This window comes from Dipodomys spectabilis, unplaced genomic scaffold (assembly GCF_019054845.1).
Source record: "Dipodomys spectabilis isolate Male_0828 unplaced genomic scaffold, ASM1905484v1 ptg000599l, whole genome shotgun sequence".
Taxonomy (NCBI): Eukaryota; Metazoa; Chordata; class Mammalia; order Rodentia; family Heteromyidae; genus Dipodomys; species Dipodomys spectabilis.
Window position 1 is genome coordinate 1,000,482 of NW_024871276.1, and position 12,090 is coordinate 1,012,571.

Below are 12,090 nucleotides of genomic sequence, written 5' to 3' on the forward strand. Positions count from 1 at the left end.
GGAGTAGGCAGAATCAGAATGCCCTGCAGAGCTGGAAAACCTACAGATACTAACACAAATTCATGCACTTGATATACATGGATGCAGTAAAAATGTTGGTCTATGCAGATTCAGAAATAAGTACAGATGTTAATGTGTTGATCCTCAAAGAACTCAGAAAAGACAGATTCAGGGTCAGAGTTCAATGCTAAGAAACAAAGTTCTGTTTCAGATGCTCAATAACCAGGAACACTAGATCTCACTGTACCAAAGCTCCGGCTCCAGAACAACTATATAGATGTGAACTAGAATCTAACTAGTTCCCACACACACATGCTGGCCTTCCTTGACCTCATAGGTGGCTAATGGAGAATGCCCATTTCAGTTCAGGTGGATTTGTTTTCCTTTCAAAACCTAAAATTACTAGCTATGATTTTCCTATTTTCTCCCAGTGGAGCTAATATCTAAGGTTAAAAAAATTATGCGGAGGAGGTAACAATGCCCGAAAGGAAACGTACTCATTACCTTAACTCATGTAACTGTAACCTCTCTGTACAGTATTTTTACAATAAAAAAATATTTTAAAATTATGCTGAGAACTTGAAGTCTCCCTCAATAGAAATGGCTGTAAACTCCTAATTTAGTTCATTTAAGAAAGAAAATGGCAAGAATTCTAGTTGGGACCAACAAGAACTGTGAGAAGAAGCTATCAATAGCAACAAGCCTTGGCTTCCCATTTTAAAAGGATTGAGAGAGACATAAAGTAAAAATAAAACAGAGTACTTGCTACTTTGGGCTGTCCTTGGGAGATGTGGGAATTCCCTGAGATGCAAGTCTCACAAAGGGCAAGAAACCCAACATGGTGCTTGAGGCCTAACCTGCATCCTCCTCCTCCAAGCTCCTGCCTTTCCATTTCTGTTGTCCTTTGTTTTCAGAGGGCAGAAAAAGAATGTTCCTTTTAAAAATAACACCACACTCCAGAGCTTGACTTCAAGCTGGCAGGGCTGCAGTGAGCACAGGCCCAGGTCTCAATGCAGAAATCTATCCACTGGCCAGCAGAGGAAGGGCCATGTGCAGTGGGTCCTAACCTCTTCTGGGTTACTCTGAAGATTAGGTGGTATCTTACCAAGTTATTGAACCACAGAACTTTAAAAACTAACTAAAACTTTAAGTGATCAAGTTAAAGATCTTAAATTCAGAATAGTTATACATAAAAATGAGAGAGATCAAATTACTACAAAATACCACCAACCTAACAGTTTAAACCTGTGAAATTATCTAAAAATGATCTTCATTGTTCCATGGGGTGGGCTCACCTTCATTTTCACTAAGTCTTTTCAGGATTTTCTTCCCTGGATTAAATCTGGAGGGAATTAAAGAAGTCCTAAACCAACAGAAAAGAACTAGATTATGCTAGAGATTAGATCATAACAAGAGTTTAGTACAAGTGGCTAAAAGAAAGGTGTACCTAAGCCAGAAAGGCCCACAGCAGCTAAGCTGCCCGATGGAGTGATCTTCACAGACTCTCCATCTGGCCACAGACTCTAGTCGTAATAATTCTGACATCTGGACCCAGTCGCTCTTTGCTGCACTTGCTGGTCTGTGCAGAAGAGTTAGTGTGGCAGGCCTGACTACTGTCCTTTGAAAGCCTTGTTTATAATATTGGCTTCTTAACTGGCATCTGAAAACTTAGACTTCGGGAAGGTTCACATAATCCCCAGAAGTAGTAAGTAAGGCTCACTGTGCCCAAATTGTGCCAACAAGATGGCTTATGTAGAGCCCTGTCCTGCTATGTGGGAGTCTGGAGTTCTAGCTATGCCAAGAAGAGAGAGCCAAATGCCATCAGCTCCCTACAAAAACCATTGTTCTGAGTCTGCAAGCTGTTCTGTTTAACAACATTTCTCATGTGCTGCATGTCCTGTGTGGCTCCACAAAAGAGGATACTTGGGCACTCAGGCTGGTTCCCCTGGACATCACTCCATGCACCTCTCCCCTTCCAGACTGTGCTTTGCATCCTTTCACAGTGCTCAATCACAACTCAGGCTAAAGCAAATTCCACACAGTCCTCTGATGTCTTGCAAATCACAGACACTGCAGGCACTGTCTATACTCCCTTAGTCACGACAGTCAAAAAGTCTATGTTTTGCCAAGCATCCTGGTCGAACCCAGCTGAAGTTCCCTCTCCTCCTGTTGAGCATCACCTCCTAGCTTAATACTTGACACATACAGGCCTTCAATCAAGGTTTGGCATGAACCCAAGTGGAACATATTTCAGAACAACTTCAGGGAAAAAAAGAAAAATGGTAAAAAAAAAAAAAAATCATTTATCACACACTGATTTAAATAAATGCTCACAGAAGCAGCAAGCTAAGGAGAAAATTTTTCTACTTTTTATTCATATCTCACATTTCATGCAACATAAACAGGCCAAATTAAGATCCTCAGCACATGAGAGAAATCTGCACTGCCCCAGAGGGCACCAGCTGGCTCACTGAGATTACCCTTTCTCAATTTGTGGAACTCTAGCTTCAAAACAGGACATTGAGCTAAATATATAATTTTCCTCAGTAGCATACTCCATAAGGATTATTTTTGTATTTTCATTTTGATTATTTTAAAAATAGTAAAGGCATATTTTTGCTCACAATAATGAATTTAAAAAATCCGTGTCTGCTATGGTTGAAATATTCCCACTAAAACTCTTCAAGTTGAAATTGAATCCCTACTGTGAAGGAGTAAGAAAGTAGAAACTTAATTCAACCATGATATTTAGAGATAGGATCTCTGGCAGTAATTATAGTTAAATGAGGCCATAAGAATGGGATCCTAATCCAATGGGACAATGGCTTTATAAGAAGCCTAAGCTAGAATATTCTGTCTCATCATGCACACCATTGGGAACCTGCAGAAGATCCCCGCAGCAAGGACCTCATCAGATACAGCTGCTGATCTTGAACATCCCAGGCATCAGAGCCATGAGACAAATAAACCTTTATTCTTTATAAAGTATTCTGCCTGTGGTGCTCAGTTACAGCAAAGAAAATAATGTCCAAGTACATATTTAGTGGGCTAATGAGAAGAGGCTAATGATTTATATTTAAAATAAGAATCATATAAACCAAGTATAGCAAAATGCATAGAATCTAGGTGACTGACAGGCATTATGTTCACTGTAAAAAATTTAAAAACAGCTCTCTACTGAAAATTTTTCATAGTAGCTAGTCTCAAGCATACGAATCTTGTACCTGCAACAGATATAGATAAATGCTGTTTCAATGTGCTATAAAAAGGGAAAAATCCTATTGGTTCAAAGAGAAAACATGGCAGGTAAATTATATTACCACTCAACATGAAACAACATTGGCTTACCAAACCCAATGAACCCACATGGATAGAATTCAACTATGTTAGTATACCATTAATTTTGTAGGTATTTTATTACTCCATTTGTAAGTTTGCATGAGCTTTGTACTTTAGGAGTTCAAGCACAAGGAGTTTATATTTTTTTAATTGTACTTATTTTAAATAATAGTATAAAAGAAACAGTTAAAAAACAAAAGACTCAGAACAGCAGTAAAACATTGGAAAAGTTACAAAGTCAAAGAATTCACATTAACCTATTTCAAAATTGGTGCAAAGCTTTAATAATCAAGCCAGTATGGGACTGGCTTAAGGAAAGCCATATATGCAACAAGATTAGAACTGAGAATCCAAAAGGAAATCAGTATATGAAACACTGGAACCAAGACCATCCTATGGTAGTTGATGCTGAGATAACATTTTTTAGAGTAACAAAAATGTTCTAGAATTGGATAGTAATATTAATGGTAGGTGTACAACTTTGTGAATATACTAAACACTACTGATCTGCACACTTTATAAAACTGTGAATCTGGGTCAGGAACATTGGCATACCAGCTCTTGGGAAGTAAAAGAAAGATAATTATAAGTTCAAGGTTAGCCTAGCCAACATAGTAAGAAACTATTTCAAAAATTCATTTTAAAAGCTGGGCATGAACCGGGTGCCAGTGGCTCACACCTGTAATCCTAGTTAATCAGGAGGCTGAGATCTGAGGATTGTGGTTCAAAGCCAGCCGGGGCAGGAAAGTCCGTGAAACTCTTATCTCCAATAAACCACCAGAAAACTAGAAGGCACTGTGGCTCAAGCAGTATAGTGCTAGCCTTGAGCTGAAGAGCTGAGGGACAGCTCTCAGGCCCAGAGGTCAAGCCCCATGACTGACCAAAAACAAACAAACAAACAAAGCTGGGCATGGGGACTGGGAAGGTGGCTCCGTGGTAGAGTGCTTGCCTTGCATGCATGAGGCCCTGGGTTCGATTCCTCAGCACCACATAAGCAGAAAAATCCAGACGTGGTGCTATGGCTCAAGTGGTAGAGTGCTAGCCTTGAGCTGAAGAGCTGAGGGACAGTACCCAGGTCCAGAGTTCAGGCCCCATGACCAACAAAAAAAAAAAAAAGAAGGAGGAGGAGGAAGAGGAGGAGGAAGAGGAGGAGGAAGAGGAGGAGGAAGAGGAGGAGGAGGGAGAGGAGGAGGATCCTAAGTTGCAGGCCAACTTGTGCTACTGTCTCAAAAAAAAGTGGATTAATTACAATTTTTAAAGCAATAAATTAAGTCAACTCTGGGACTTTATTAATGGGAAACCTATTTAGGATGATGAAATAAGTTACAAGTCCAAGAGTCATCCAGTCTTTCTTTGCACTTACCTAAAGGTATAAAAAATTTCTGACCTTGGCTTTGTACAATGACCAAATATCATCAGCTACACAAGTGACTACAGTTAGCTTCAGATTTTGGTGTCAGGCCACAAGGAAGAACACATGTAGGAGAGAATGGTGTTACTTCTCAAAGTCTAGGATGTTCAGAAAATGGTTCTATTTCCTTGAGATTCTTTTGTTTTCTTTTCTTTCTTTTTTTTGTTTTTTGTTTGTTTGTTTTTTGTTGGTCGTGGGGCTTGAACTCTGGGCCTGAACCCTGTCCCTCAGCTCCTCAGCTCAAGGCTAATGCTCTACCACTTGAGCTACAGCGCCACTTCCGGTTTTCTGGTGGTTTATTGGAGATAAGAGTTTCACGGATTTTCCTGCCCCAGCTGGCTTTGAACTGCAATCCTCAGATCTCAGCCTCCTGAGTAGCTAGGATTACATGCATGAGCCAGCAGTGCCCGGCCTGTTTTCTTTTCTTTTTTTTTTCTTTTCTTTGGTGGGGCTTGAACTCGGCCTGGGCACTATCCTTGAGCTCTTCAGCTCAAGGCAAGCACTCTACCACTTGAGCCACAGTTTTCTGGTGGATTGGAGATAAGAGTCTCATGGACTCTCCTACCCAGGCTGGCTTTAAACCATTTCTACCACCAAATAGTATGAATGGATTTTAAATGTCACCTGGTAAGACATTTTAGTGTTGGGATTTCAGTCACCTTCTTACCTTTACTTCTCATAGAAGAATAATTTTATTATAACCATGTTTATTTAAAGCTCACTGAATACTCTCCACTGTGCCACTACTGGGGCTTGAACTCAGGGTCTCACACTCTTTTTTACCCTTGCTTTTTTGCTCAAGGCTGGCCACTCTACTACTTGAACAACATCTCCACTCACAGCTTTTTGCTAGTAAACTAAGAGTCTAACAGACTTTCCTGTCTGGGCTGGCCTGGAACTTCCTCAGATCTCAGCCTCCTGAGTAACTAGGATTAAAAGTGTGAGCCAATAGCAACAGCTTAAACCAATACAGAGGAAAAATAAAAAGTTAGGGGAAAAAACCCTGCCCCACCCACCCTACTGGCTCTTTTCACTTATCCTGCATATTAAACTATAAGCCAACTATGTGTCAGACACACTATGACAGTAAAAAGTAGACCTGGCCCCTGCTTCATTGCAGTGACAAAACCCAGAGTCCAAAGATGACAGGCTGTCAGCAAGTAATGATGCCAGGGCATAATGAGTGTCACTCCAGGAAAATGGCAGCCTGATACATGAGCTAAGGCAAAGTAGCCTGTCCAGAGTGAAGAATGTACACCCCACCCACCCCCAAGAAAGCAGTTTCAAGTTGAAACCTAAAGGATGAGCACAATGTAAGGCTGATTAAGATGAGGAGAAAGATTTCCAGGCAACAGAGAACATTCATAGCCAGAAAAGATGTAGAGAGCTAAGAACCAAAAGCAATACATTCTCAGAGAGAAGTCTGGCAATGGAGATGGGTAGTCAGACGACATTGGGACTTGACAGTCATTTCAGGGATGTGGGGCTTTTATTCTTTGTTCAAAGACCAGTCCAGTAGCCAGACTAAAGGCAGGGACACTCAACAGAATGTTATTTAGGGAGATGGCAGTAGCCTAGGACAAGGCAACAGCAGAGGAGAGGGAGCAGATAGATGTAAGGAGTATTCTCAGCACAGAATCAATAGGACTTACTATTTTGATATAAGAAGTAAGGAAGAAGGAATTAAGGATGCTACAGATTCCTAGTTTGGAAAACTTAGTGGGCAGCCCTGGGAGTTAACTGATAGGGTGCAGTGAGACAAATAGTATACTCATGAAAACCATGCCTTGGTTACTGGCATACTCCCATGCTAGGCCTCACCAGCACCCCCACAGACTCTGTAAAGGCACACTGGTGGTGGTGACAGTGTTCTTACCCTGGTCCTTTCTCTGGAAGAGCCACCTCAGCTGACAATGGACTGTAGACTGGGATGCTGACATCATAGCCTTGCCGGTACGTCCATGTAGAAAAGCCACCTCCAGCCAACAGTGCCCTGAAAGCAAAAGACTTGTCAAATGATGAGAAGGAAAGAAGGTTCCCAATCTCATGAATCTGTGGAAGGGATAGGAATTACTGAGTCTTTATAAGAACAGTAACAGATAATGCACATCAGCTGCTTCCTTTCTTGAAATTATCAGCCTACTCCTGGGTCTTAAAAGTCTTTCCTTGCTTTCTCATCTTTTTTTTTTTTTTTTTTTTGGGGGGGGGGGGTCTGGTCGTGGGGCCTGAACTCTGGGCCTGGGCGCTGTCCCTCAGCTCTTCAGCTTAAGGCTAGTGCTCTACCACTTGAGCCACAGCGCCACTTCCAGCTTTTTTCTTTTTGCTTATGTGGTGCTGAGGAATCGAACCCAGGGCCTCATGCATGCAAGGCAAGCACTCTACCACTGAGCCACCTTCCCAGCCCACTTTCTCATCTTTTTTTAAATACATCATAGCCCAGGGACACTGTGAAGAACCCCTCTGCTTCAGATCCCACTCACCTCCTTCCAGAGTCATACTTTATTAAACAGATTCACAGCAACAGGAATAATAGCAGGCCTGCAAGGCAAAACAGGCTGGGGCAGTCATTTTCCACCCTCTGCCTGGAACCTTGGAGATACTAGGCATGGAGAACAGAGGTGACTGAGTATCAAACCTTGAATCGCATTAGGCCCACCTCTACAATCTCTGCCTAGCAGGTCCTCTTCTGTCATCTGGAGCCCTGTGTCAATCACAGCAACTCGGTCTTATCAACCCAATACCTTGTGCAGGAAGTAGAATCCAGGAAGTAGACTTTAGTCTGCCCTTGCACATTGCATACTCTAGTTTTTCCTCTTCGTAATTAGAAAACAGTCAGCATATTGTTCTAATTGGATCCACAAGTAATGCAATGACACTTCATCAGAGAGAGGAAGCAGGTGTCCATCACACCACCTTTCCCTATTACTCTGTCCCAGAGGGCCCAAGACCATAGATGCCATTCTCTGGAGCAGTTTTGCCAGTTGTACATGCTGTAAACTGAGCCAAAATGTCTGGACTGAGAAACCACATTTGTTGCAATACTGATTGCTACCAATGTGCTCCCTGCCCTGATGACAACCTACATTCTCTTCTAACATGACCAGTTTAAGTTCAAAGATATTTCAACCACCTCTGAAAATCCCACTCTGTTTGTTTAAGCTTTATGAAACTAAGAACTGGCGAGTGAGGTAATGTGAAGGCTAAAAACCTCTCCAGCTGCCAGCCTACTTCTGACATGTAATGACAATCCTTAGTACCAACATACGGTCTGATTTTTCCTGATTAGCATGCAGTCCTGAATCCATCCAGCATGAACTCTTGGGTAGGTTCCATGGCTATGAAGGCAAGCAGACTCCACACAGGCCTATGGCCCTTGTGCAGAGAAACAGACATGGATACTGTAGACAGGCACCAAGCTGTCCAGGTAAGCCAGGGCTGTGGCTGATTAGGCTCTTACACCCCAGCCCCAGAGGAGAGGGGGAATGCATGTGGAAAGAAAGGTACCAGGCACACATCACATCAACCTTTTCTTTGATTCTGTTATTCTGTCCCTGTGGCCTCAATCTTGTTACTTTGTTTGGGAGGGAGGGGGGAGAGAAGGGGTTTAGGTATTAAGCAGCAGCAGCAAGAGAATATGGTGTCTGAGAATGCCTGTGTCACAGAGCACACATGCAATCTCCATTTGCTACCTTAGAAAGTGCCATTAGTCAAACTCACCTCACACCAGCCCTGCTACTCACAGACAACCACTGACTGTCTCAGCCTCTGCTGCCAAGCTTTCCATAGCATGGTCATGGAGCTAAGATCACAAGCACCCTGGCTTTACAGAACACATGTTTCACATTGACTGAAAAGTGAATTTCTCAGCAGCACATTCTGTTTTCCTATTATGGATCCCTAAATCAGAGATCAGTTCCAGAGGCTGAACAGAAAACGTGTGGCTGAGAAAATATTAGGATGATGATCACACCTGTGAAAGACCAATAATTCTATCAGTGGAGGAGTTCTCAACATTTGTGGCACCCAGAGCTTCCAGACTGACTACAGGGCAGTAAGCTTCTCAGCTTTGGAGGCTTCCTTCCCAGCCTCAGGCTCTCCACCCTCCTATCTCCCATCTTGCAGATTTCTCACAGTTCTCCTGTTACTTCAGCACCCTCTGCCTGTAAGTTTATCCTCTGCTTTCCTAGAAACCACATGTCTAATCAGGCCTGCAAACTTCTCAAGTATAAAGCTTGCAACAAACAAAGTAAAATGAAAGCTGACCAATCCTACTGGTCATCTTTTTTTGTTTACTGAGTCAAACTGAAAAACTGTTTTTATGGATTTGGCATTGGGTAATCCAACCGTAATCTCAGCTACAAGAGGTAGAGATTGGGAGAAATGTCAGGTTGGGTGGCCCATGCCCTGCCACCCCAGCTATTCAGGAGGCATGGATAGAAGGATCATGATCCAAGGTCAGCCAGCCTTCAAGCAAAAGCAAGACTCCAAAAAATAACTTAAAAAAGAGGAGGGCAGAGCAGGGCAAGGGGGAGGGGAGAGCTCGAGTGGTAAAAGTTTACCTAGCAAGCTCAAACCCCTTTAAACCCTAGTACCATTTATTAAGGTATTTCTATTTATCTGTCTGTCTACATTTGTTTATTGTGCCAGTATTGAGGCTTGAATTCAGAGTCTGGGCCCTGTCCCTGAGGTTTTTTACTTACGACTGATGCTCTACCACTTGAGAAACAGCTCAACTTCCAGCTTTGTGGGGGTATGAGTCTCATAGACTTTGCTGCTCAGGCTGGCTTTGAACCACAATCCTCAAATTTCAGCCTCTTGAGGAGCTAGGATTATAGGCATAAGCCACTGGCACCCAGAATACATACACATATGCGATACAATATATATCCAGTACATTTGAGCAATGACTAGAAATGTACTGATATTAAAGAACTACTATTGAACTAGTCATGGTGGTACATGCCTATAACCCCAGTACTTTGGAGGCTGAGGAAGGAATATTGTAAATTTGAGGCCAGTCTGGGCTATATATGAGATTTAGTCTCAAAAAAATTACTTCTGTGAATATTTTTAGGTGTGTTGCTGGATATGACCTTCTGGCCATAGCTTCAAGCCCATATCTTACAAAGTCACACAGACTATGTGCAGGTTAAATCATATATGTCTGGGATTTGCTTCTAGAAACACTGGTGGTGGGCAGGCAGAACCCATGAAACAAGACTGGCCTCGAGTTGAAGAGGAAGCAGTCATCAGGCATGGGCTCACTGTACCACCCTCTCTTCTCTTGGGTGAACCTGAAAATCTCTATCACAAGTTCAAATAAACAGAAATTTGTAAGAGGTATGTGCAGAGAAAGGATAATAAAATCCGAAATAATAATATTACAAACATCCCTGAGAAAATTAACATCAGGAAAAGAGGGATAATATGCTCCCTCTACATAAGTTAAAATAAAATGGGTGTGTACATGGGTGTTTACATCCAAATCCATAGAAAAAATGACTATAAGAACAAATATTCCGGGGCTGAGAAGGTGGCTCAGTGGTAGAGTGCTTGCCTTGCATGCATGAGGCCCTGGGTTCGATTCCTCAGCACCACATAAGCAAAAAGCCAGAAGTGGCACTGTGGCTCCAGTGGTAAAGCACTAGCCTTGAGCTGAAGAGCTGAGGGACAGCGCCCAGGCCCAGAGTTCAGGCCCCATGACCAGACCAAAAAAAAAAAGAACAAAATATTCCAATATTCTAATAATGGTATCTCTCAGGAAGAAATGAAAACCGAGAAGGAATGAGGGCAGATGTTAAATACTGTTCTTTATTTACTCGCATGCTGGTCAACTGGTGTAAAGAAAGTTTGTTTGCATCATACAGAGTTTCTTAAATTAAAAGAGAACTAGAAACCAACTGAAGCAGCACAATGGATGGATACACAAAGCAGCCACTTCCCTTCCATGCAGGTCCTTCCATTTCCCTGTGTAAAATAACACCAATGATGTAAGACTTCAGCTGATCCTCTGCTCTGGCCAGTCTGCTTTCTAAGTTATGAGCTATGTGATATTCAGCTCCCACCTCTCCTCAGAAGCCAGGAGCAAGAACAAAAAATATGAAATTTCACAATCAACCACTGCCTCAGTGAACTCTAAAGGAGGACCACCGGCCAGTTTCTTGTTCGGTCCAGGAGTCTCTATGAGCACTCACAAAACCACAAAAGAAAACCACTTTACCTTTCTGACTCTATTAGCAGTACCGAGTACTCTAGCATTTTCCTGTCTACTTCACACCTTCCCAAAAAAAAAAATGAAACACTACTTAACGTGCATTGGATAAAAAATAAAATCTCCCTCTTGTAAATGCATACACTGAAATGTCAACAAAGAGTGAACTGTCCCAAAGTATGCACTTTCGAAAGACTAGAGGAAGGCTGCAAAACCAACAGCAGTCTTCCTTCCCTTCTTTTCTCAAAATATGTCCCCTCCTGAAAACAACCAAACCCATAAAGCGATAGCAGACTCAGGTACTAACACACCTTCCCTGGGCTGAGGCCAACAGGGGTCACCCTGGGCGTAGCAGGTTTCTATAGCATTTGCATGCCCACACTGCCCTCTGCTGTCCAAAATGGTTTCTACACAAAATCAAGGACAGTCGGGTATTTCTTTTCCAAAGATAATTATATCGAGAGAGCAACTTAAAAGTTGACTAGAGATAGACTCTTAAAGCAAAGAAGGTTCAGCTTTTACCTTCTGGGAAAATAGTATTAATTATAGATTGACATCAACAGCAATGTTAGCCTCTGACAAGTTGAGAATACAGTTAGCCTTAGCTTGTTCTCCAGGAGTTACTTCTGTCAGTAACAATGATCTCAGGAGTTCAACATCAGTTCTATCAACATTGAGGATACAAGGATTCACACATAAACTCTTACAACAATCCAACACATTGAGCATTATTCAGGATGCTTGAACAATACGAGGCTCCAATTTTCTGCTTTCCTCACAGCTCTGAACTGAGCACCCACACAGGTGCCATATGAAGCATCTCATTCCAGAACTTTCTGAGAGCCTCTGGCCAAGTGACTCAGAGTGCATGAATGGGCAAGTAAACAAAATGAGTGAACTCCAGGCCAATGTCATCCTTCTTGTGTGGTAGGTTTTACCAGAGAGGAAGGCAAGAAGGAAGCTGGGGTGGAAAGAAGGAGAAAGGGAAGGGAAGAACCCTAGGAAACAACATAGGTAAATGATAGCCAGGATGCCCTCACTGCCCCTACGTCCATGGTCTCTTCACACATAAGCTTACCATATTTTGGCAAAATGCTCCCAAGTTCAGAGAGAGCTGGCACAAGCCAAT

General features: G+C 42.4%; 1 protein-coding gene across 1 annotated transcript in view; it reads right to left on the bottom strand.

Moving 5' to 3' along the window:
• Ext2 (exostosin glycosyltransferase 2) overlaps positions 1-12,090 on the bottom strand; it is a 121,787-nt gene that overhangs the window by 103,298 nt on the left and 6,399 nt on the right. The window contains exon 4 of the mRNA XM_042671092.1: positions 6,627-6,743. Coding sequence (XP_042527026.1) covers positions 6,627-6,743 — 117 coding nt within the window. The remainder of the gene's footprint in view (positions 1-6,626; positions 6,744-12,090) is intronic.